Source organism: Talpa occidentalis, unplaced genomic scaffold (genome assembly GCF_014898055.3).
Source record: "Talpa occidentalis isolate TD23 unplaced genomic scaffold, MPIMG_talOcc4v2.1 talOcc4.3, whole genome shotgun sequence".
Taxonomy (NCBI): Eukaryota; Metazoa; Chordata; class Mammalia; order Eulipotyphla; family Talpidae; genus Talpa; species Talpa occidentalis.
This window is the reverse complement of record NW_023603184.1, coordinates 75,060,273-75,086,615: the sequence shown is the minus strand read 5'-3', so window position 1 is coordinate 75,086,615 and position 26,343 is coordinate 75,060,273. Positions and strand designations below refer to the sequence as shown.

At 37.5% G+C, this 26,343-nt stretch overlaps 1 protein-coding gene across 2 annotated transcripts in view; it reads left to right on the top strand.

The window, feature by feature from the left end:
• Positions 1 to 26,343, top strand: part of NXPH2 (neurexophilin 2) — a 103,625-nt gene that overhangs the window by 37,093 nt on the left and 40,189 nt on the right. Inside the window, exon 1 of one of the 2 annotated variants that reach the window (XM_054699699.1) lies at positions 16,982 to 17,013. The exons of the other annotated variant lie outside the window; for it this stretch is intronic. Within the exon in view, the coding sequence (XP_054555674.1) occupies positions 16,987 to 17,013 (27 nt within the window). The 5' untranslated portion in view covers positions 16,982 to 16,986. Of the gene's footprint in view, positions 1 to 16,981; positions 17,014 to 26,343 lie in introns of those variants that run through there. 2 annotated transcript variants of the gene reach the window in all.

The window sequence follows — 26,343 nt, the reverse complement described above, 5'->3', positions numbered from 1 at the left end:
CCCCTGTCTGCTGTGTACCTGGTAAAATCCCAATAAAACTCTGCAAAAGCCATTGAGGGCTCCTAGGACTCCCTTCTTTACCCCGCCTGCTCGGATCATAGAGATCCTGCCCTGTGCCCATCCTGCCCCTACAATAAGCTAGGATAGAAACCTATATACATATATATATATATATATATATATATATGTATTAGGATATATATATCACCTATTATATGGTTGCAATCATATCAGATTTTATGAAATGAATGCTCAGCAAAAATATTATTGAGAAAATTCATGTCAAAAATACATTCTTATGCTTTTCCATAAGACTGCAATTCATGTCTTCATAATCAAAAGCAACTACTTTTTTTTAATATGCTATATTCAAAAGCCTTCGATTCAACCCAGGATTCCTCAGTATTTTAACTTCTGTAAGTTCCAGGAAAATAATCCACATGTCTTTCAGAGCTCCAGCTTCTCACAACAGTGAATCACCTGAAGATAGAATCAGGTGTTGGCTCAGAAAATACTATGTCTGTGAGACTGTCAGACACCCAACTCTAAAGTTGTTCAGGATAAGTCAATCTGAATTGTGATCCCAAGACTCATTTTTCCTGGGATTAATACCTTGGTAATGAACTGGTTCAATTTGAGCCGAATTTTGTGTTGATGCTTTTCACTTGGAATGTTGACAGTTGGCTCCAATTATGGTTAATGATGGCATGGGATTTACTTTGCAAGCCCATTAAATAGAGAGCAATATGCTAGCTTCTGTGGAAGGTGAAAGCATGAATTAGCAATAGTTCACTTTACCATGGTAACATTCTCCTCATTAATGCCCAATCAAGCAATACGGAAAATACATGGCTTTCTCTGCTTTGAGGATCCTACAGTTCTGTCTGTTCTACACCTGGTTAATTCTATAAGGGCGGGAAGGAGATAGAAGTAAATGTAGTTACTATGCAAACATTTCTAGCAGCATTCCAGTATAACCACTACAAAAAAGTACATCAGGCACTAAGTAATCTCTTCTCTCTTCAATTTTTGCTACTTTAGTTGCTTTAGTGTAGTTTTTTCCCCCTAATTAATACATTTGTGTCTAGGTCATTTCATTTTAGGATTACAGGTAACGTGAGTAGTAGTACCTCTGCAGGTAGGGAAATCAATTAAATGACAAGAGATGCCATCAACAGTTGAGAGATAAGGTTATTTGTGCAGCTTTTTCAGAAATCATTGGAACTTGGATGATACAATTTCAGAACTCTATTAGTGAGAAATATGGGGGAGAAGCAGGGGGAGATTTTTTTAAAGCGTTCTCAGGAATTATTTCAAAGAGAAGGTAAGCAAAGGCAGCTCCCCAGGACCGTGACCTAACTAACGTTACTCCAGCCATATTTCCGACTCCCCAGTGCTCGCCCCTGTCTCAGCCGCTGAAGGGATGAGTGTGTTTGAGGCTGTGCAAGCCATCCATTTCTTAGGCTAGTGGTGTCCGCAGCTCTGCCAACATTATCTTGGCTAGAGATGATAATTACCTCTGAATGTCATGGTACCATAGGATAATTCTCCCTCAAGCTTCACTCACTCCCATGCACAACAAAGCAGGAAACGGCATTCATGAAGAAACAGGCCAAGTTGCCAAAAAAAAGTTGTTTTCATTCCTTTTCTCAGATCTGTTAATTGGGTTTTGTTATGTTATATTTTAAAATAAGTAATTTTCACCGGGAGTTCATACAGTGCCTGTACTTGCCAGAAAAATACGAAGGGGGTGGGGGGAATGGAAGGTGAGGGCAGTGTCCCAACATAGCTCTCCACTTCAAAAATCTATTTCAAGGCATATTTTTTCCCACCCAACTCTAAGTCACATCCCTACTGATATTGGCTGTTCAGATGTACAGGAGGAATCGGTGCTTTTTTCCAGCCCTGCTCTAGCAGGATTTGCAGCTTGACTTTATGCATATATTTCAGCTCTACTACATAGCTTCCGCTTCCCCCGTAAGTCCCATTGTAAACTAATTCTTACTGTGATCTATAAAGCAAGCAAGAGACTTTAAACTTTATAATGCAATAAGAATTAAAATTTTGGATGATAAAAGTTATTACACATGAGTGAGTTTGTCTCTCCAAATCAAGGAAATAAATTAGGTTCCCTGCTTTGTAGCATATGGTATCCTCAGAATTGCCTTCATATAATTATAACTCTGTTTATTAAAAAGAATTATGTAACAATATGGTTGATTTATTCTGATGTGATTGGCTTAGTAACTTAATTGGACTAAGCAATATACCCCAAGATAAAATTAATTTAATTAGCTGATTCAGTTCAGGATGACTAGAACCCCTCATCACACTTTGATTATCTTCAGAGGAGGTGTGCAAGCAAACAAGCAAAGTTCAGGAACAGTTGGGCACCTGTGTGGCATATTAATTAAGAAAGGAAACAAAAAACAGAGCACCTGCTAGAAAGTTGAAGAATAATTTACTCATGCTCTTTATTCTTCTTTTCAAAGGATAGACTTTGCTAGTAATTCTACGTTCCTCTCTCCCCCTAAGTTAACTAGGTCTCCTTGGAGAGTGAGGGTAAAAGTACAAGGGGAGATCAGGGACTGGGGTGGGAAGGTAGTGGTGGTGGAAATCAACTCTAGCTCCAGGCTTGCCTTGCCTTTTCTGCTGTAATGTCTCAGTCCTGATCTCCAGCTGCTCTAGACACACATACTGTCAGGTCTCTACTGTAGAGACCTGAGCATGAACTTGAAAACAGCATGGGCCATTTGCAGGATTCTCTTTTGTAGACAGAGAACGCCCTTGTGCAAACTTACGCCTTTTCACACAAGAGGATTTTTAGTGAACAAATACAGATGGACTGGGGCAATATTACCCCCAACTACGCAAAGACAAGTCAGAGTCAATATATCCAAGTTGTTCTAGGGTCAAGGACTACATATTTCCAGCTGCTTCTGTTCCTTCCCCCTTCTAATTTATTCTGAACAGTGGCTATATGTAGCTTATTTATATATTTTTTGTTTCTTTATACACATTTGTGGTTCCTGCCTTATTCCAAAAAGGAACCCGAGGCAGCCTCACCACTACTAGGAGAGTCTTGCACCATATCCTTGATCATATATCATTTCCCTACATGAGAGCAGATGGTTTTTCATCAACTAAACAGCAGAGGAAAGTCACAATTCCTCAACTTGACATCCAAGTCCCTCTGTAACCTGCTTCATATTCCTCTGGCTTTGCCTGACATCCTCCCATCTTCACACTGGGCACACTGTGTGACAGGTATTTGAAACTTCTTGCCATTTCTTCCCTCAGCCTTCCCTTCATCCCCATTGGTGTCTTCCATATTTTAGCTCACCCCCTATCTTATTTACAAAATAATTCCTCTCCACATTTCATGCTGTTTCCCATATAAAGCTTTTCCTGATCATCGCATCCAGAAATTATTTCTCTCTCTTATGAATGTGTGGGTGTGAATAAAGTTTTGGTGTGAAGCATGTCTACTACTTTATTTCCACAAGGGCCATAGCCCTTCTCTCCCCTGTGTTTCCTAGTACTGCAATCTAATATGGATTCTAAGATGGAAATAAGTGATTACTTATTGCATGAATGAAAGCACATGATATTATTGTTGTTATTGTTATTATTGTGGTGGTTATTATTGTTACTTTATTTTGTTACAGATACAGTATTTTATACTTCCTGCCCTTTAGGCAATAAAGCATTGCCTGTGGAAATAATAATTACAATCTTATTCACATTCCTACATCCAATGTAGACTTTAACATACTCTTTTAAGGTGTTTCTCTTCTTTAAAAAAAAAAAAAAAACAGGCTCTGTTTCTCAGCAGTTCATTAATTAATGGAGCCAAGATTTTTTTTAGGCTTTGCTGACTTTCATTGCGCTCTATCGAATCTATGGGTTGCATGCAGATAAGATCTCCAGGATGGTGTTGTAGGTCTGTCCAACCCCAAAGAAGCTGATGAGAGACAAAGTTCCCAATTCACCCAACACCGTGGCACATGTGGCATTAATGATAACATATTTCCCATAAGCAGCCCTAATGGAAAAGAGCAAGGGAAGCAAATTCAGAGAGTCCCCTTGGTTCTGACTCTTTGTTGCAGTGTGGTTAAATCAGAGTTGCACTACATTGCATTGAGCTTGGGCACTTTGATTTCCTTTGTTGTAGGAACAAAACTATAAAAGAGAGAATAGAATAGAGGCACTTCTGTAATGAGTATTGAAGTGATGGAAGAAATCTATATTGGACAAAAGACCCATTTATCAGTGCCATGACAATTCTCTGAATAACCACAGTGTTTTTTTTTTTTTTTTCTTTAAAATCTTTTGTCCTGTGGTCCAAGGTATATAGGTATACCTTCAAAGGCTAGGCAAAGATTTTTGTACACAGTGAGGAAATGAAAATATATTTTCCAAAATAAAACTAGAAATCATAATTACTGTGGGGGATGAGTCTACTAAGTGTTATGCACTATTCCAAGTGTTTTTCTTCATCATTAATTACAAGAAAAGCTTCATGAGTTACATACCAGTCCCATTTTAGAGATAAAGGAGAAGAAACTTTACAATCTAATTTGGAACCCAAACTCTGCTTTCTTTCTACTACACTGGATTGTGTTTATATACAATGGAGATATTCTGTGTAACGAGACAATAAAACAATTCCTTCGTGTTGATCATTGGGTTATTAACCACACATTAGACTGGCAATGTCTTTCAAAGGGTAACTCACTATATAATGATTCAAAGAAGCACTCAACTTATTAGTTGCCTAAAAGTTATTTTATAGATGCTGTTTAAGCTACCAGCAATTTCAAGGACTGGAGGGAGCATCCAGTTCTGATGCATCCAGCATGTAGTGCACTTGACATGCACATGTCCCAGACAGACAGAGATATTCCAGAAGCAGATTGACTTTGAAATATATCAATATATTAAAATGTGTGAGGACTGGAGACAATTAAGAAATGAGGACACCATAATAGGTTTCTTAGATTCACAATGAGATTCAAAAGTTACTGCAAAAATAAGTCTCAAACTTCAGCTCTTTTTGTATTCATAGAATCATAGGAGACTAATGACCTTTTAAGTTATCCAATGCAACATATTCAACTTCAGCACCCATTGCCATGGATTTTCCAGAATAGCACCATATTTATATTTATGCAGCTTATTTCCTGACACAGCCCCTTTACATGCCTGATCTCAAACTACTGACTTCCCCAAGATTTTATTCTTGGCTTTCTCAGTGAATATCTCTCTAGGCTTTGACTACCACATATAAACTGATGGTCCCTACACTGAATCTCTGACCATGAATATTTTTCTGATGTCCATCTCTTTATTCTATATCTGATGACATGCTTCTCAGCTACCGCAAGCTCAGTTTACCCAACGCTGGCTTCTCCCTCTTCTCTCAACCCTGAACACCCCCTGTTTATCATATTGCCACTCTTTAGTATATGATCACCCATCCAAACACCCAAATACAAATCCCTAGGATCCTCCTGGGTGCATTTTTCCTTCACCCCACTTACCCATCCCCGTCAGTCACCAAATCCTATTCATTCTACCTCTGCCAAATCTCCCATTACTATGGCCATCTCCTTCTGATTGACTTGTTTTCTAAGTGGCCTTCACACCCTCTATTCCATCATACTACAAGTATCTATTCATTTTTTTAAAAGATTTATTTATTTATTTTATACAAGAATTGGGGTATAGGGCAGATGCGCGGGAGGGTGAGAGGATTCACCAGAGACAGAGTGGGGAACAGAACAGGCAGATTGACTGAAATACACTGCTGAGGGGAGCAGAGGGTGAGACAGGAGAGGTCTGCTGCGCCATGTGGGACCCTCGCCTGCTGGCTGGGATCAAACCGGTGCTGCAGAGGCTGCGGACAGCTTCACAGCGTGGCACTCAACCGCCTACGCCACCAGGGGAGGCCCAGTATGTATTCATCTTTAAGGTTCAGTTCAAGTGCTTTCTCCTCCATAAAGCTTTCCCTGGTTTGGACAAAATTTCCTCTTTACTACCGATCCCATTTAAGTTATGTTGTTTATTTCATTGCCTTCCCTTCTAAAATAGAAGCTTAAGTGCCTTGATTGGATCCTATTTATTTTTGTAGACCCAGTGTTCAGAACATGATAGGTATTTAAGCTTTTGTTGAATTGAATAGCCCCAAATGGAGTTCTGCTTTTCAATAACTTCCATGCACCTCAGACCTACCCTTTAAAACTACACAAAATGCCTCATTCTTCTACTTGATATTTTTTCTAACATTTACAAACAGCTTTTCTATTTTCATTGAAATCTTGCTTTTTCTTCATGAGTAACTGCAAACCCTTCCATTATTCCTGACTTTATGTTTAGGGTAGTTCTAGATATTGATCACCATCTTCTGGAGAAAAATCATTATGTATTTCCCTTTAGGAATCAAGTTAGGGTGACAAGATGTGGTCTGAGTTGTGGGAGTACAGGAACCTCTTTTGATGGCCCTTATGATCTGTACTTACAGTATAACTCAAAGTTGTGAAAGCTTTCTTAGCTGTCATATCCCACTGTTGGATAAATTGTTGCTAAAAGACAGTAAATATACAGATATTTTTTCACATGAAATAACAAAGTCCACAGATTTTTTTCAGGTTTAAGCGCAAGTATTCATATTTATCTATTAATTTCAACTCTTGCTTTTCAAAATCTTTTTGATTATTGGTTCTATAATCCAACATCCAGTAGGTCTTCAAGGAACATTATTTTGTTCAGTCTTTTCTTTATAATGTTGATGAGGGAAAAAAATCCCAGCCAACCTTGAATGAAAGACCAGCTTTTGTTATATGTCATTTAGCTTAATGTCTCCAAGAACCTATTGACAATGTTAAATAAGGATTTACTATATTAACAGCTTCTAGCTTAGAGTCATCTGCAGATATGATAAGTAGTTTCCCTCTAGATTTCGATAGAAATGCAACATCTAGGTTTTCATTCAACACCTGTTCATATCTAAGGTTCTCTCCTAATCTCTGTATTTTTCCATTCTTTCTGCATTATCCCCAGTTAACAAAATGGTCTTCTGTTTATCTTTATTTCTTTAAGTAAACTTACTGTTGGACTATTCATACCAAAAAAACTTACAGAAATTTTTCAATAAATAGAAAAATCGTCTTTAATTTCTCCTTCCAGTCACTTCATTGTAAGCCACATAGATATGAAGAACAAGAAAGAATTCTCAGGACATATTGTATAGGTTACTCCAGTACACTGACTTTTGTCATGTTCACCAAAAGGCTGCAAGACATTTGAAGGATTTGTGCTTGTCAAACAGGACTAGAGATAAGAGTGAGAAGTCACAAAAGCCACATGAAAAGGGGGATATGTAGTCAATTGCTTAGAAGTTTGTATTGTACAATATCAAATATTTGTGATTTGCCTCAGAATTTTTTCTTTTACTGGCAGTTTTGACTTTAAGTCAAATATGACATGACCTGTACAACCTCTAAAAGTGGAATAGGAAAAAAATAAGCAATGGAGCCAGAAGAACCATATTATAATTCTGAATAAAACAGATCAGGTATTTGACTTGGGAATAAAAGACCAAGGCCATGAGCTAGCATACCAGGAGAAGGAACATTTACAACACCCTAAGTTCAGAAAAAGAGGTCAGAAAGCCAAGATGACAAGTCCATTTTGAGAGACAGTAATCAGAAGGTTGGTACCATACCTTGGAGAGCTCTAAGCTCTTCCCTAATTTAGAGAGATGTCCATGTCTCAAGCTTGACATGGATGGAATTTTAGAGGGGAGCTCCTGAAAAGAGTCCCCAACTTCACAGTTTAACACTACTTTTAATTTAACCATAAAGGTGCCTTTCTCTATTTACTTATTTGTTTTTGTGTTACAAAGTAAAATAGAGCCAATGTAAAGATTAATTAAAATCTACACGTAGGACAGTAATTTTTTTTCAAATAATCTCTTTACCCAAAGGTTATCACAATTAATATTAGAGTGATTTTTCCAATTTGGTTTTAGGTCAGGAAAGACAGATATACATCTTTAAGATATGTTATTCATCATTACCCCACTGTCATCTAGTTTGCACTATTCTGGAAAAATACGATGCCAGATCGATTTTTTGTACAGGTAACATTTTTTCTTTGATGTTCTCAGGGTATTTAAATCCATATTACTGTCTTATCCTTTACTTTAAAAAAAAGAGATTTATTTATTTATGCATACAAGAACTGGGTATAGGCCAGAGGTATGAGGGGTAAGAGTATTCACCAGAGACAGAGTGGGGAACAGAACAGGCAGACTGACTGAAATACACTGCTGAGGGGAGCAGTGGGTGAGACAGGAGAGGTCTGCTGTGTCAGGTGGGTATCTCCCTGGCTGGCTGGGGATCAAACTCATGCTGCAGAGGCTGCAGATAGCTTAACCCCTCATGCCACCAGGAAGGCCCTTATCCTTTACTTTTAATTTATAAAATCTCTACTGTTTTTATAAATACGACTGTTATTTTCATAAATTATTTGAAATGCACTATACCGATTATGTCTGCACGTCTCGGTCTTATATTTTCAATTGTCTCTGCACGAGTGTGTTCCATTCTTAGATTTGTGTTTTTCTTTCTCATCTTCTCATGCATTCACAGGTGAGAAAAGGATATGTATCTTTTATGTTCATAGATTCAGTCTTCTTGAGTAACACTTCTCTTTTCACTACTCTCAGTTTGCTTCTCTCACATTTTCACATGCCCGGTTCAATTGCATGTTTTTGTTTTCTTCCTATGCTGTAAGTATGACTGGTCACTGGGGGAGTTTCCAAACCCCTCCTTGTCCTGACTTTCCATGGACCAGCTTCCTCTATAGGACTCTAAAAACATGTTTGATTGCCTGCAGTGATTTTGTCCCTAATCACAGAGCCCTCTTTCTGACACAGCATGTATGTGATCAGCAAACTTGGAAAGCAATGTAGTTGATAGTTTCTTATTTCCAACTTGACATATTCTGGATTTAAACCAAGATATCTGGGAGCAATCAGCCAGTTCCTAAGTTTACTTGGCATATTAATCACATTTTTCTTATTTCAGGGTCCTCTTGTTTCATGTCTCCATCCACACCTACCCACTCACAGCAGCCTTGGCCAACCCTGGCAGAAGTGTATACGCACAGATCAAAGGTTGAAATAGTGCATAACTGATAAGAACTGAGAAATATTTAGAAACAACTATGAATTTAGGGGGCAAAAATACTATTTCAAAAGGAAATGGCTCTAAGGAATTATGATGCTGAACTCACATGGCAATGCCATATTCCTAGTGATGTTTTGATGGCTCTGCTCACTCTAGACCAGAGTGCTGATGTTGAATCCTGAGCCTCCAACCCTGTCCTCGGACCCTAAGTCTCCAATCTGCTCCACAGATTGACCTGCCTCTAGGTAGAGCAGATCTATCTTTAAATTTGCTTAAATCCTTAATTTTTAGTGTCTATATACTTCTAAAGGCTCAGCTTGGTATTTACGAGAGAATTTTAAAACATCCTCACGAATCAAATGCAAACAGTGATGAGCATTTTTAGCGAGAGTTTCATCACTCCTGACTTTTACCTTAAGTTGCCAAAGCCCTGGAGAGACTATGCTAAAAAGCAGACTGCTTATGCACTGCCACAAACAAGGCTACGTTCTTGTTCATTAATTAATTAACTAAGTAATTTATTATTAACATTTGGGTTTTCTTGGTCATCACTGCACCATCAGCTCTTAGATTAGAGATAATAAGTGCAAGTACTCAAAAAAAATGTAATGCTTATATATATATATATATATATATATATTTTTTTTTTACATCATTGTTCATTTTTACACAATATTTGCTTCCCCCCACCAGCCCGGTGTAGTCCCCATAGAGTTTCCTTTACCAATGCACCCGTGCACCATCACCTCAGTCCCCTGTGCTCCTCCCTCCCTCTGATCCCTCTCCCTCCTCCTCCCCTGCAGGATGTCTCTGATTTATAATTTGTCTGTTTGTTTTTGTTGTGTTTTGTATTGTTATTATTTTTTTTTACACTGATGTCTTATTTGGTTCCCCTATATTCGTGCTGTAAGTGAAACCATCTGATATTTTTCTTTTTCCTTCTGACTTATTTCACTGAGCATAATTCCTTCTAGCTCCAACCTCTTCCTAATCTGATCAGTTCACTGTCAGTGATTTTATTTTTCAATATAAGTAGAGCAATACTGAACCCACAGTCACTTATTTATTCAACAAGTATTCCATGGTCCCCAGTTATGGGCACATAGAGCATATCTTATGCAGGGTAAACAAATGAAAAATGGTTCTTGCTCTTAAAAAGCAGAGAGTATCATGAAGAAGGCAGAAAATGAATAATAAAAAAAGCAAATATTGTTTCATGTTTATGGAGGCTCTGAAGGGGAAGAGAAGAAAACCCTAGCACACATGAAAGGGGACAGTTTACACTGGTGGTAAGAGGATTCCTCTCTAAGGAGGTGATGGTTATGGTGAGACTGGAAGGATGATGGTTACGGAGAAAAAAGCACTCCAGGGGGTAAAAAGTGCACATGTGAAGACTGAAATGATAGTACAGTTATCTATTTCTGTATAACAAACCATTCCAAACATGTGGCACAAAACAACCACCAAATGATTGTGCTTATCAGCCCTGTGGGTCAGAAACTTTGATGGGGTGGAATAGAAATTTTGATAGGATTGGCTTGTCTTTGTGCAATGAAGTATGGAACATCAACTGGAAAGACTCCAAATATCTGGGTAATTTGGATGTCTAGGACCTGAAATCAGGTGGTGTTATTAAAATTTCATTCCCATGTCCAGCTTCTATGCCAGAATTACTCATGGACTAGGTTCTGGAGTCATGAACCTGAGTATCTACCCATGATCTTTCCTAGGCTTGGTCTTCTTCACAGCATATGGCTCAGAGCCTCAAGAGTAAACAAAAGATAATGCCTGGCATTTTATAACCTGGTTTTATCAGATGACTTATGTGTCCCAGCAATTCAAATGTTGAGGTCCTCAAAATGTGACAGTATTTGGAGACAAGGCTTTTAAAGAGGCAATTATAGTAAAAAGAGATCATACATTTGGGCCTTTCCAATATGACTGATGTCCTTATAAGAGGAAATTAAGACACAGACTAGGGAACAGCCATGTGAGGATGCAACAAGATGGCATAATCTATAAACTAAGTAGCGATGTCTCAGAATAAACAAGTCCTCAACACCCTAATCTGGGACTCCAGCCTCCAGAACTGTGAGAACACAAGTTTCTATTGGTTAAGCCTCCTAGATTTTTGTATTTGTCACAGCAAACCATGTAAATAATGTCACTTCTGGTGTTCTCTGTTGGTTAGTGTAGGCACAAACCCACCCAGATTCAAATGAGGGATGGGGACCTCCTTATTCATGACAGGATTGTCAAGAGATTTAGAGTCCTATTTTAAAGCTACAAACATGTTGGAAGGAGTTTGACATTTCAGGAACCCAAAATGCCATTGTGTCTAGGACCTGGTGGGCAAGGCATCACATGGGAAGCAATCATGTCAGAAGGTAGACCGGGATGAACTATTTGAAAACAGTTTGGGCCATGCCAAAGGGAATATTTTGCTCTAATTATAGCAGGAAGATTTTAGAATTTCATCAGGAGATTGACATTCTGAGATATATACACACACACACACTTAAACATATCTCTGTGTGTGTGTTATGAAAGTAGGGCTTGTTTCTTATTATAAAAGGAAAAAATTACTCAGGAATTTTAAATCAGAGACATCCTGCAGGGGAGGAGGAGGGATAGGGATCCAAGGGAGGGAGAGAGGATCTTGCACAGGGGACTGAGGTGATGGTGCACCGGGTGCATTGGTGAAGGAAATTCTATGGGGTCTACACCTGAGCTGGGGGGAAGCAAATATTATTTAAAAATGAACAATGATGTAAAAAAATTTAAAAAAAATGGAATCTTAATATAGGAAAAGTATTTCACACTCAAAGATGAGACACTCCCTCCATTTACTGGGGTGGGGAGAAACAGGATATACAGATTGGGAGAGGAAGAGGAATGCAAATCTAAAACTTCATTTTGGATACGTTACACATCTTTTGAACTCTCCTCAAATTGGAATTAGCACAACTCCCTTGAAACAATCTGGAAGTGAAAAGGCCCCTTAATTATTATTCTCATTTCTTTCATTTAGTACAAGGTGAATAGAAAAAATTATCTGGCGCCATCAAAGACAAATTCCAAGAAAGTCATCTTTAACTTCTATGTCATTTACTCCCTCCACTGATCTCCAGTTGAAGGCAAATTCCAAGTATGCAAGTATGTACCGAAAACTGTGCTCTCAATAAAAAAATAAATAAATAAAAGACTAGACAAGTTCAAGTGTCCATGGATTGATATCCCTGATTTTAAACAGGTCTATAATTTTATGAAAGAAGAAACATCACTTTTTTAATGAAACAAGTAAACCCAATGTCCCTAAGAAAATCACTGAAATAATCTTAGAACTGGGCCTCCCCGGTGGCGCAGCGGTTGAGCACTGGGTTGCAAAGCTGCCCGCGGCCCCTGCAGCGCCGGTTTGATCCCCTGCTGCTCCCTGGCCACCGGAGGAGGGTCCCACATGGCGCGCAGACCTCTCCTGCCGCCCACTGCTCCCCTCAGCAGTGTACTTCGGTCCTTCTGCCTGTTCTGCTCCCCGCTCTGGCTCTGGTGAATTCTCTCACCCTCCCGCGCTTCTGACTGTACCCAGTGCTTGTATAAATAAATAAATAAATCTTAAAAAAAAAAAAAGTGCAAAAAAGTTTAAAAAAAAAAAAAAGATTTGTTAAAAGAAATAGAGGTAAATAAAGATCTGATCCATTTAGCCCTAGGAAATTAATTAGAGTCATACGATACCAGGAAACGACTCAAGTCACTTGGCAAAGCTTTTTGTCTGCATGATTCCCAATATTTAGACTGAAAGATGAAATCTAAAGTCACTAAAATGTTTCTTTAAGTCACATGTGGAATTTTAAATTGATTTCACCCATTTTGCTCTGTAATTTCAACTTGGCTAACTAGGTATAATTTGATGATAGATGATGAGAAATACATATAGATAATGAGATGGTATAGATTATACTATAGCTATTATAATACACATAGATAACACATATAGATATAATAGAGAAATATATACATATACATATAACACATAGAGAAATACATATAGATCATGAGATAATACAGATAATATCTATACTACAGATAATGTGTAGGTAATGAGAAATATAATTTGGAGACTGAATTATATTATTATTCTGGTAATATTTTCACATAGAATTTTTCCTTTACACTTTGTAAGGATTATTTATGCCTGAAAGAAGAATGTGTTTCAGGTCAATGTTTTCTCTTTGACTCTCTGTAGATTAAGCACAATCTGATTTAATATAATAATACCTGACATTTATTTAGATCTTTCTCTATATCAGGTACTATGTTAAATAATTGAAATGCCTTTCTTTTTAATCCAAATATTTCTTGTTATTTTGTATTCAGGTGATTGAAAACTCTGTTTTAGAAATTGTATTAGTCCACTACAACTGCTGTAAGGAAATAGCACGGACTGCATGGCTTAACAACAGAAATTCTTCTTGTCACACTTCTGGAGGCTAGAAGTCCAGTGTGAAAGTGCCAGCGATATTAGTTTCTGATGAGCTCTTTCGTCCTGACTTGCACAGATGTCCAACTTCTCTCTATATCCTCACATGACCTTTGGGGGAGGGGGGATGCAGAGAGTGAGGGTACAGTGTCCCTCTTATAAGGGCACAGGTTCCATAGGATTAGGATGCTACTATGCTACCCTTATAACCCCATTTAACCATAATTTCCATTTTAAAGGTCTTATCTCTGAATACAGTCACATTGGTTGGGGCTTCAACAAACGAATTTGAGGAGACCACAGTATAATCCATAAGAGCCATAAGAAATGCACCCAAGTTCACATACACAAGAAATACAGGAGCCCAGGCAACTTATGCTAGAGCTTTGTGCTTCCAACCACTATTTTATATTTTCACTCAGCCTAATATAGTAACATCTGTCTCTGTGTTCCAGAAACCTTAGTAGGACACACAAAGACCAGGGGTAAATAGAGTGGACAATCATTTATTTAGTTTAAATAATATGAAATCATGTCTCATATACCAAAGCATAAAATTTGGTCTTTTGTGCTATGTTGGGGATGTGCACATTCCTTTTTTATTTTTTCAAACTGATAAAAAATTAAGCAATTGAGTTCAGTATGGAGTATATATTTTTAATCTCTAGAAATCCTAAGGGAAGTATAGCAGTATAATAATCATCCAATTCAGTAATGTACTTTCTACATCTTGGTTAATAACCTAGGGGGAAATATATCAACATTATGTTAATTAAATTCTAAGTTGGCCATACCTTGGGAAATGTTATGAATGGTGCTAAAGAGAAAAAGTCAATATGCAGATGCTTATAATATCAAGATGTAGTCAGGAAATTGTAGCACAGATGAGACGAACCCATGCAACTATGAAAGAAGAATATAAATGGAGATAATGTGAATGACAGAAATTTTAGAAGCAGACTACTGGAAAAATGATAATATTTTTTACCTGCGCTTTTGAAAATTCTTTACACATAGTAAATGTAGTTTTTTTAATCTAGGAAAATAGAAAAGCACAGAGAAGCTGTCAGAGGAAGTCACTGATCACTGAAGCTGGAAAATACAGTTCATTGTCAGAAGACTATTTTGAACTACAAAGAATAACTATATACACAGTTCAGTGGGACAAATGCAGGATAAACTCAAGAATAGGAAGCAGTATATCTACAGTGCCAAATAGTACATGACATTAGTTGATAACCTCCTTTTGCCCCAATCATGAGTTAAAACTACCTGTGTGTGTGTGGGGGGGGGTGCTCATGAATTTTATTGGAAACAGTCACAATTTAGCATCTATCAATAAATCATTTGCCTTCAAGTCAACATTTATTGAATCAGACACTCATTTCATGTAAGAAATCATAATGTTGTGGAATTATCTTCTCTCCCCCTCCCCACTGCGCCTCAACCCTAGGACTTCTCTATCCCAGGTTGGGACTAACAAAATAGGGTAACATCTGAATTCTGAGAATGGCTTAAATGTATGAGTTTTTATTATCTGCTAGAAGAGGAAATGTCTGTTCACCATAAAGCAACAGATGAAAATTTTTATTTTTTTACTTCATTATTTTTTAATCGAGGTGACATTGATTTATAATAATGTGTATGATTCAGAGATACAGGATCTTCCTCTTCAGAGATATGTTACCACACCACAGCTACCGCCAGGCATCCAGAGTCCTCTATACAGTCATTTGGGCCCCTCCCACCTCTGGTAACCTAAATTCTGTAATCAGACTTTCTAGTACTTGTTATTGTTTTTTACTGACCCTGTGTTTTGTTTCTCTATATTCCACATAAAAGTGGAACTATCGCCATGAAAAATTTTAAACTCAGCTACTTAGTAAATATTTGCAGTATATTTACCTCAAATATGTACACATTTAAAAACTTACAGAGGTTTAGAATAATAGGATAAAATATTCAATAATTAACTGGCCCCTCAACTCTTGTTATAGGGTAGACATAATCCATGTTTATATTTCATACTACATTTTCAAAGCAAATACGAATTGTCTTTTAGTCATGAGATCATTTAGCTCATCTTTTTCACCACTTTCATTTGTCAACATAAAAAAATAGTGAGCTGCCCATAATTTGGAGCACAGAAAGAAGAGGATTCACTAATAGTAGCAGTGACTTTCACAACTGCTGTTGTTGGTGTAGCTGCTTCTATTCATAGGTTGATTTTGAACCATGTATAATTCTATTGGGGTAAAGCCTGCTGCATAGTAAATACTCCCGTGGTGTTTGCTTAATTAATCAATCATCATATTCCACCTCTTGGGCCACTAACAGACTAATTTGGACAAGAAGCACATGTGCATTCATACACACACACACACACAATTATCAGTAGTGTGTGTGTCATTTTACCGAATCACCTCCGGCCCCCAATCTTTGTGAGAGTTTGCTTAAAGCTAGAAATAATAAATAATATGAGGGGGAAATGGTTAGAAAAAAAGGGACGGGTATCCAGAAATGAACAATGATCTGCTGATCTCTGCCTCCCAGAGCCATATCCAATGCCATATATGTTTGTTAGAGCACACGCACCATGAGCCCATTGATCTGACGTTGAGTTCCTTACTTATTATAGCCTCATCACACACTGCCAAATCTGAAGACATGGCTGTGAGTGGCAGGAAGCTGTCATTCTAAGTTTAATGCAACATTCCCTAATGTTGATAGAAACTTTTATTTGCCTAAAGTTGCTCCTGATAGACATATTAGTAAACATGAGTGGTTTAGGAGTAATGGGGAAATAATCGAGGCGGTCAGAGAGACTGAATCCTAGCCAGTGGTAGAGAATATTCTGGGAGAAAGAACATCTAAGGCCAAAGAGGAGCGACCTTGGGATCTGTCTTAGCTCAGTCTAAACCCACTTCATGATGGAACAGCAGTGAGGCCTGGGGTGAGTGTTCAGTGTATCAGTCTCAAGTATTCGCTCTGAGAAATGGAAATAGCCGTAGTCAACCTAGAATAGTGGTGTGAGAATTAAACTGAGAGCCAAGGACCCAACAGGAAGCAGAGATCCAGTGACTATTAGTTTCCCTTTATGATGTAAAATCTAAGGTTCTTTTAGATGCCTCTCTGTAGGAAAGGTGATACAGCAAAGAATGCTTTATGTGGTGATACAGCTAAGAAAAGCGAGTCACTAAGAAAAACCACAACTGTACCCCAAATGGTTGACTTAACATGAAAACCTCACTTGGAGAAGAGAGACCTTACAACTTCATCATTGAAAGCCAAGTTTCAGAGACAGGTTTGAGCCAAATGTGTTGGTTTCTCATCAAATATCAGGTAGTCTGCTAAGTATCTTGAGCTGCATTTTTTCCATCTGTTGCTCAGTATTTATAATGTTCAGTTAATTTCTCATTTTCATTGCTCCCTTTTGGAACTAAATCCTCTGCCACTGTCAATTGTTGCTTTTCAAGACTTCATTAAAGCTACTTGGATTAAGGCTTTGAGCCTTGAGAAACAGTTTGTTTGTTTGATTATGTTGCTTGGCTATGCTTTACTGTGAAAGCCAACAATGAATCTCCACAGTGCTGCTCTGAGAAAGAAAATATTGTGTCTCAAGCAGCTCGTGTCTCTGCTTGCCCTCAGGATAGATTTAAAATAATGTGGTGCTTAACCTTTTCATTTTTGTTCACCCAGAAAACAAGTAGCCAAGGACACGGGAGGTCTATAATAGCTGAAAAAGCACCCTGTGCCACTCTTTGTTTTCCCTTTACTTCATTTTGTTCATCCCTCCCCTGTCATTTATGATTTGGACATTCACAGATGAGGAGAGAACTTCTGGGGAAAAATCTAAATTCACATCTAGCTGATGTAGGATTTCAAACTATTCTTTCGTTCTTTCCCACCCTGGGCCTTTCCTGACTGTGTTCTGCATACACCCGGCAACTGGAGAGTCTAAAGAACCACAAAGGAAAGTGAAGGCAAACTTGTGATTTTGAGTAACTCAAATTCTAGGCATTTTACTTTGTTTTATTCTTTTTTATTTATTTTATTTTATATATTTGTATGGGGAATATAACCCATACAAATCATACATTGTGCAAAAATGAAAAATGATGCAAAATAATATACTTTGTTTTATTCTTCCAAGAACAGTCAGAATTCCCTGAGCCAAAGATCAGATCTTTGCCATCTATCAGTAACTCTTGTGAGCACCACATTGTAAATTTATCCAGAATTTGAGTCCCCCACACCTCCACCTACTAGCCTAGTCTAATCCTTCATTGCTTTGCAGACAGTGTGCTCTTGGGTTGATGCCTGCTCCCAATGCCCCCGACAGTCTGTACTCATTTGCAGCCCTGTGATCCTCAAGCCTGGTGCCTGACCCTGCTCAGGGTGGAAGTACCACTTTTCTGCTCCAGCCACACATACCTTCTGTATTCTGTCCCCTGTACCCAGCTTACTCTCACATCAGGGTCTTTGTACTTATTGTTTTCTAAGCCTAAAATTCTCTTTTCCCCGATATCTTCAAAACTTAACATCCTCACTTCCTGCTCAAATACGTTATTAAGGATGCCTTCATTGGCCACCTTATATAAAAAGCAGCTCTCGGGCCTCCCTGGTGGCGCAAGGGGTTAGGCACAGCGCTATGAAGCTGTCCGCAGCCTCCGCAGCACAAGTTCGATCCCTGGCCAGCCAGGGAGCAACCCACATGGCGCTGCAGACCTCTTCTGTCTCTCCCACTGCTCCTCTCAGCAGTGTATTTCAGTCAGTCTGCCTGCTCTGTTCCCCGCTCTGTCTCTGGTGAATCTTCTCACCCCCTGTACCTCTGGCCTGTACCCCAGTTCTTATGTGTGTAAATACATAAATCTTTAAAAAAAAATAAAAAGCAATTCCTAGTCCTTCACTATTGCCACCTCCTACTGTGTTCCTCTCTACCACACATATAATTTTTGGCATATATTTGTTTACTGATGCCCTAGCTGCTTTCATTAGTATATAAATTCCATGAGACTTACTAACAGATGAAATTGAGTTTGTGAAAGAAATTAACTTAACGGGGTGGAAGTGGAACAGTTAAACCACCACTGCCAACCTGGCTGTTTCTGAAGCCTGTGCTCTCTCTGATAAATCAAGCAAATGACTTTAAAGTAAAAATAGCCATGCTCCATCCATTGCTGTTACACATTGAATAAAGACAGGAAAGCACACAGCACACTATACTTTCATATCTACCTGCTGCATCTAAATCCTGCAAACTTACAGTTGTTATCTACTTGCTGACAAGGCTAATCAGCTTGGGGAAGTTTAAGCCTTTGTTGGTCTTTGGTTTGCAGGAGAGAGAAAAAAAAAGGTAAAAGAGTATGACTGAGCCTAACAGGGAATTTGTAACCCTCAGAGTTTGTCACTTCTCTACTTTTCAACATGTTCTTCTTTTTATTAGGTTTTTTTCCCTCCCTGAGCACATCATATCTCTCCCATTGAGACCTAAAAAAAAAAATTGAAGTCTAATGTATACTTAGGAATAAAATGATCCTCCTGCCTGCAGTGTAACTGCAAAACCTTACCACCTAATTCATCCAGCACGTTCTCTGTACTGATGCCAACGAGGAGCTTTATAAAGCATGAATCTTATTATTTTACTCCATTAAAAAAATAAAAAATAAAAACAACTGTAACATGCATTCATGATTCCTTGCCCTGGTAGACTAGCACATGAACCCCTTTAAATTGAATTCCTGTGGCCCCTCAGCCTCTGATCAGCTTTTCCCTCTCTGGTTTCTTTTTAATTTCACATTACAAAAATATTTAATAATGCTCTGCATACATCATTCAGCTTCTCATGTAAATACGTTTTCCTATGCCACATACTGAAGTACTGTCTTCCCTGCACTGGTTCTGACTGTTATAGCTTTCTGATTATCATTAACATCTAGCATCTATCGAGGGCCCACTATGTGTCAGCTGTCCTTCAAGGTGCTTTCTGTGTTGTCTGATGCTCACAACAGTTTTACTCACAAGCATTTTTATCCATGTTCTACAGGTAAAAGTACTGAAGCTCAGAGAATCCAAAATCCCATGACTAGGGGAGAGCAGGAATCTGAACCACACTTTCTTGCCTCTGATGCATATAATCATCCTACTATGTGCCACACATTTTCCCTGTGATTCTATTTCCTTTTAGACCTGCAGGCCCCTCGCCAGCAGAGTTTTTACCTTACCTTTGTAGCTACTGTGCCATACTCATCAAGTCTGCAATCACATTAATAAGACTATGAAAAGACCATAACTGGGAATGACATTTTCACACCCACAGTCTGGGACCTCTTAGCTTCACTCTTGACTTGATCATGGCCTTGACCTTCATCACCCATTGAAAGCTAAGAAGGACCTGCCTTTCACTGAGACTTGTTCATTCAGTTTGGGATGAAAGCAGGTCTGTGAGCAAAGTCATCCATACACACTCAGGTTTTGCTACAGCATAGTGAGAATTTTCTTGTACGTACAAATATGGGGCTCTTTAACACTCATTACTTATGCTTTTCATACAGTTAGTAGGGATCTGCTTTGCATTGTCCTTCTCATAGTGGAAATGGCTGCTGTTGATTTAACCATACTCCTTTTTTAACTTTTGGGTTATTTTTATTATAGTAATTGTGCATGTTTCATGTGATCCCCCACAATTCAAGATTTATTTTTTGTACAGGACTGATTTGAAAGCTCATTAAAAAAAAAAGCAAGAATTCTCAAGAATATAAAGAGGGCGAATGAATAATGTGGTGGTACAGGTGGCAGCAGATATTGGAATTTACTTCAAAGCTAATTTAATTTTTAAAAAGGTATTTGCACAAGAATAGAGCAGTGGAATAGAATCAAATAAAGAAATGTATATAAGCAAATGTGGACCTGTACTATATGATAATGATATTGCTTCCATTCCATGGGAAATGGAGAATTTATTTAACAAATAATATTGGCCTGTCAAAAATAGGGTTTGAATTTTAATGATATATTAAAACATTCAAAGTTTTAAATGAACATTTATAAATTTACAGTATAATGTTATAACACATTACCATTGTAATTTAAAACTATAGAATTTATTTTAAAGTAATATTGACATATTATATATTACGTATTCCTAACATTAAACAATTCAGAAGTTTTGAAATTAGATGCTGAAAGAATCCTTCCTTTCTCCACGACTCTCATTTTTAGTTTCTCCTTTCTGATATTTTCACAGGCATTGTCTTAGACACAAGAACACAGACATATGGAGATTTCTTTTACCTTACGGGGATAATAACACAGTATTTTCCACACTCCATTTTTTTACATTCAACATTAATTGTGGGGAAACCTTCCATAAAAATATACGTTGACAAATACCATTCTTTCCAAAGTCTTCACAGTATTCCATTATATGATTCAATTTCAATTTATTTAAGTAATCATTTGTTAGTAAAGGGTATCCTTAATACAGTTTTAAAAGCCAAATCACAAGATCAAAAATGAAAAGTCAGGCTATCTGCTGTATTCCCAGTGTTCTTTCCCAAAAATAAACACATCAGAATTTCTATGGTATAGGGCCTCCCTGGTGGCGCAGCGGTTGAGTGCTGGGTTGCGAAGCTGCCCACAGCCTCTGCAGCACTGGTTCGATGCCCGGCTGCTCCCCGGCCACCGGAGGAGGGTCCCACATGGCGCACAGACCTCTCCTGCCGCCCGCTGCTCCCCTCAGCAGTGTACTTCGGTCCTTCTGCCTGCTCTGCTCCCCGCTCTGGCTCTGGTGAATTCTCTCACCCTCCCGCGCTTCTGACTGTACCCAGTGCTTGTATAAATAAATAAAAATAAATCTTAAAAAAAAAAATTCTACGGTATAGTTTTTCTTGGGTTAGCATTACAGTTTAAATTACATTTTCCCTTTTGGCGTCAACTTTAGCAAGCAGCTATTGACTTCCTGATAAGGAAACTCTACCACCTAAGGAGTTTATACTATGTCTCTCATCTCCTCTGCTTTCCCTTTTTCTGCTTTGTGGCTGCAGTTACACATTCCATGTTTACTCTATAGGTTAGTGCAAAGCTTTCAACCCAAATGTTAGAGACATTAATGAGATTTGATATTTGCTACGGAATAAAGTTATGCTGTTGAGCTTACAGAGCAAATATAATACAAGACTCCAGCCAGTCAAAGGACAGTGCCCCAAGCACAAAGGCCTGTGATTTCCCTTTTAAGTTTTCTTTTCCTTTTAAGTCATTTTAGCTGCTACTCTTATGGTTCATGGTGTACTGTTTTTATATTTCTTTCTTTTGCTTTTTTTTTTTTAATCTGCTGGAGAACCTTATTGAGTAATGTTTATGAGGAGCTTGTAAAGGTGATAAACTTTTCAAGTATTTGTGTGACTACAAATGTTATATAAAATAATAATTTAAATATAGAATTCTAAATTCATAGTCATTATTCCGGTGAGCTTTTAGGGCAGTCTTTATTCCTCTGAGCTTTAGTGTCCAATGTTGCTGACAGAAAATCTATTGTTTATCTGATTCTCCTGCCTATATTGATGACCTCCTTTTTCTTCATCTGCAAACTTAAAATTGTCTTTCTAGGCATTTCAACAAAGAATATTTAAGTATGGCTCTTTTTTCAATCTATCCTATTTAGCCTCCATTAAATTTTCAGTACGAACAATGTAATACTTCTTCAGTCTAGGATATTCTTTTTTTTTTTTTAAGATTTATTTATTTATTCACACAAGCACTGGATACAGTCAGAAGTGCGGGAAGGTGAGAGAATTCACCAGAGCCAGAGCGGGGAACTGAACAGGCAGATTGACAAAATACACTGCTGAGGGGAGCAGCGGGTGCGGCAGGAGAGGTCTGCGCGCCATGTGGGACCCAAGCTGGTGGCCGGGGATCGAACTGGCGCTGCAGAGGCTGCGGGCAGCTTCGCAACCCAGCGCTCAACCGCTGCGCCACCAGGGGAGGCCCTAGGATATTATTATTTTATTAATTCTTTTATTATTTTCACTATTCCTTATCTGTTCACTTCTCTTGGAAAACATTTTTTAGTCAATTAGTGTGACTTCATCTTTTTAAACTTCCTCTTTATTTTTGGTCTTTCTTTGTTATATGGGTTGTTTGAAATTTCTTTGCTTAAACTTTAAAATCAATAGTTTGGTTTTTAACTCTATTATCATATGGAAATTAAAATATTAAATTTATTCCAGCAAGTATTTTCATTTCTAAAAATTATTTCTTGTTTGATAGATACAGTAGCCTCTCCAATTTTTCTAAGGACAATATTTTTAGGGTGATTTTGGACCATTTTGTTTCCTCACATTTCTATTATTCTTCTGCTGTCCACACTTGGGCTGTCTTGAGGTGCTATGCCATCAGTTTTTATAAAAAGTTATTCAGGTGATTCTCATAGAAAATCTAGGACTATCTCTACTGGGTAAGAGGACAGGTGTATGATTATGTACTTTTAACTACATCTTGTCTTCTTTCATCTAGTAATATTTTCTGAGATTTTTCTTTACCATTATGTAAAGGGTTTTCCTCCTTTTTCAGGGTTTTATAGCATTCCATCGTGTAAAATTATACCATAGTCATTCCTTGTTAATTTAAAAAATTGGAGTTGTTTCAAATATTAAAGCAAGGAATTTTGTTTCCTCTAAAGCTGCAATGAACAGTCTTTATCCATCTGTCAGTTATGCCTACAAGATAAGTTCTCTAGAGATATAATGCTGGCTGAAAAGTCACATGTATTTTTAATCTTAACAAGTACTGACACATTGCCCTTCAATTTTAAACACGAGAAACAGCCCCAAAAAGGTGACTTGATCATAATTACCTAACAAGATTATACCAGCATGGGGCACAGAACTGTCATCACAAGACACACAGTCTAGTACTTCTTCTACCATGTAACAATTCTTTCACTGTGTTCTGTCAGCAAGAACTATAACTCTATGAGGTAATTTGGTGGAAGTGATCACAAGGTACTGTTTAAGATAACATGAATTAATGTCTAGAAAAAGACTGAATATTTACCTCTCATTGCACATGACCTCATTGAAATAATAAAAAAGAACACACATATCAAAACAATGCAACAATGATATTACTATAAAACAAATTAAAACAAAAATAAAGTTATCAACTGGTCAGAAAGTTTAAGGATATTTTAGAGAAAGAATGCAGGATAGGAAAATCTATATCTAGGACACACACACCAGAGATGAAAGCAATTTTTCTCAAGGTACCTTCCAAAGAAACTTCAAGTACAAAGTCAGTTAGCACAAAGGCAACATTATATCAGGCAATCACCAAGACATTTAAGAACTAAATTTAAAACAACCAGTCCAGACACTTCCCAAGCTTTCACCCTACTCCAATATACATAGGCTTGCGTGGGAAGCTTCTGCCCTTAATGAAGAGGTGGCTGATGAGAGATTGGAAAGGGGTTCTAAATAAAAGTCCTGGACCTGAGAGAGAAAAGAAAATGAAATTTAAGTCACTCCATACCTCTACTTCAGAAAGTGATCAAATATAAAGGAAGCAGCTCTGTCTAGGAGTAATAACAGGAAAGGCCCATCTACCTCCAGAATAAAGACCATCTATCTTGATCGTAGAAATTAAGATCACAGATCCTGCCTGCTCTAAGCCAGCATATCCTACAGGGAAGCCTGCCTGTCAATGTGACTGAGCACTATTATAGTTGGATTCTGCCCTCCTCCAACTCAGGAGAGAAAGTACTTGGTAAACAAACCTGCACAAAGGGTGTGTCACCATGTTACAATTTTTAAGAAATTGTGCAATATCATTATATGTGTCATAAAAACATCCCAGATAATTATAAGTGGCAGCCAGGGTTGAGAAACCCTGTTCTAAACAACTGAACTGAATAGTTGTATGTGTCTTGTATAAAAAAAACTCTGCTCTTTTTAAAGAGTTTAGAGTGAAATTTAAATTTTGAATCTAGTACTAGATAAAACCTTTTGTGCCAAGAGAGCTATTAGTTTGTAATCAATTATAATAAATCTATAAGGGCTTAGGTAAAAACAAAAGTGATGGTAGTGGACATATAGTGAAATGGAATTATTTTCAGCATGTTTAGATAAGTACATATAGAGCTGACAGAACATCAGTGTCTCCATCACTAAAGTGTAACTCATATTTTGCTTCAAATTTACTTCCATATTTTATATAACCTCTTTGTCTTTGGTATTCAGTAATTTTACTATGCTGTGTCTGCTCATAATGTTGTTTACTCATCTTTGATGGATTATTATCTGTAGATTAATGTTACTCATCAGTTATGGAAAATTCTCAGTAATTACCTCTTAAAGTATTTCTTATCCTCCATTCGCACTTCTTTCTACCTAAGATTCTAATTATATTCTAGAACTTTTGAGTCACTTAGTATTTTTAAACATTCCTCTCATATTTCTTTTATATTTCCATTATGTCTCTCTAGTTTAATGATGTTTTCTTCATGTCTATCTTTCTGTCTACTAATTTTCTCTTTAGCTGTATCCAGAGGGCCCATTTGTCTTTTCCTTCCCCAAAATATTTTCCCTTTTTATGGTTTTCTCTTTGATTCTTTTGTAAGTCTACATGGTTATTCCTAATAACTCCTTATTTCTTACTTGTTTTTTTTTTATTTATATTATGTTCTTTTAAGTTGTTCACACATGACTAGAATTTTCTTTTCAAGTGTCCATGATTTTTCCTGATGATTTCTTGTTACTGGCTTGTATTTTTCATGCCTATTTAGTTTTCTTTAAATTGTTCACACATGGCAATTCTATTTTTGGTATCAGACAGTTTCAGTTTCCACAGTCCTTAACAGTCCAGATCTGTTTATATTTCCTCTGGTCCTCTCCCAGAACTTGCTTTCTCTTTTACCTAGTGATCTTTGCCAGCTTTTTAATTTTTCTTCAACTATGGGGATTCTGAAGGGCTACTTTCCTCAGGACAGTGTTTGTATTTACTTCTGACGTGAACTAAAGTCAACCATCCTGGGACCACTAGGCTCCTCTGAAAAATCACAATTCAGTTCAACACAGAATTTCCAGGCTCAGCATCTACACTGTGGTAGATACAGGGCTCAGTATCTAACTTATCTCACCTCTATAGGGAAACACCTCAGGGAAACTCTGTCCCCTAATCTGCTTCTGATTCTGAACTGTTCAAAGTTTTGAGTTTTATGATCATCAGAAAGCCTGCTCTAACTAGGATCTTTTCTATAGCAGCAGAATCCCTCACAACACCTGTTTCACCATATTGCTGGAAGCAGTGATCTTATAGGATATTTTTAGCAATGTTTAGGGAAGCTGCAAATGTTTGTATGGAAAGTAAATGAGTATAGGGAGAAAAAATTTGGTTAATTGGGATAAACTAAATAGCTGGTTATTATAGCTTGTTATATTAGTATATATTTAATATTTAGTATATTATTACAGTGGGTATAACTTTGATCATTTTGTACATGTTTTTCCTAATATCTCAAATTAATCCCTAAATTAATTTGTTGGGCCACAGTGTTCTGTGGATTTTCATTAAAAAGTGTGAGGAAAATGTTCTAACAAGCCTTTTTACTAACTTTGCAACAGGGTTTACTCTCTTGCACATATGCTTTCTCTGGTTTTCTGTGCTTCTCTAGACAAA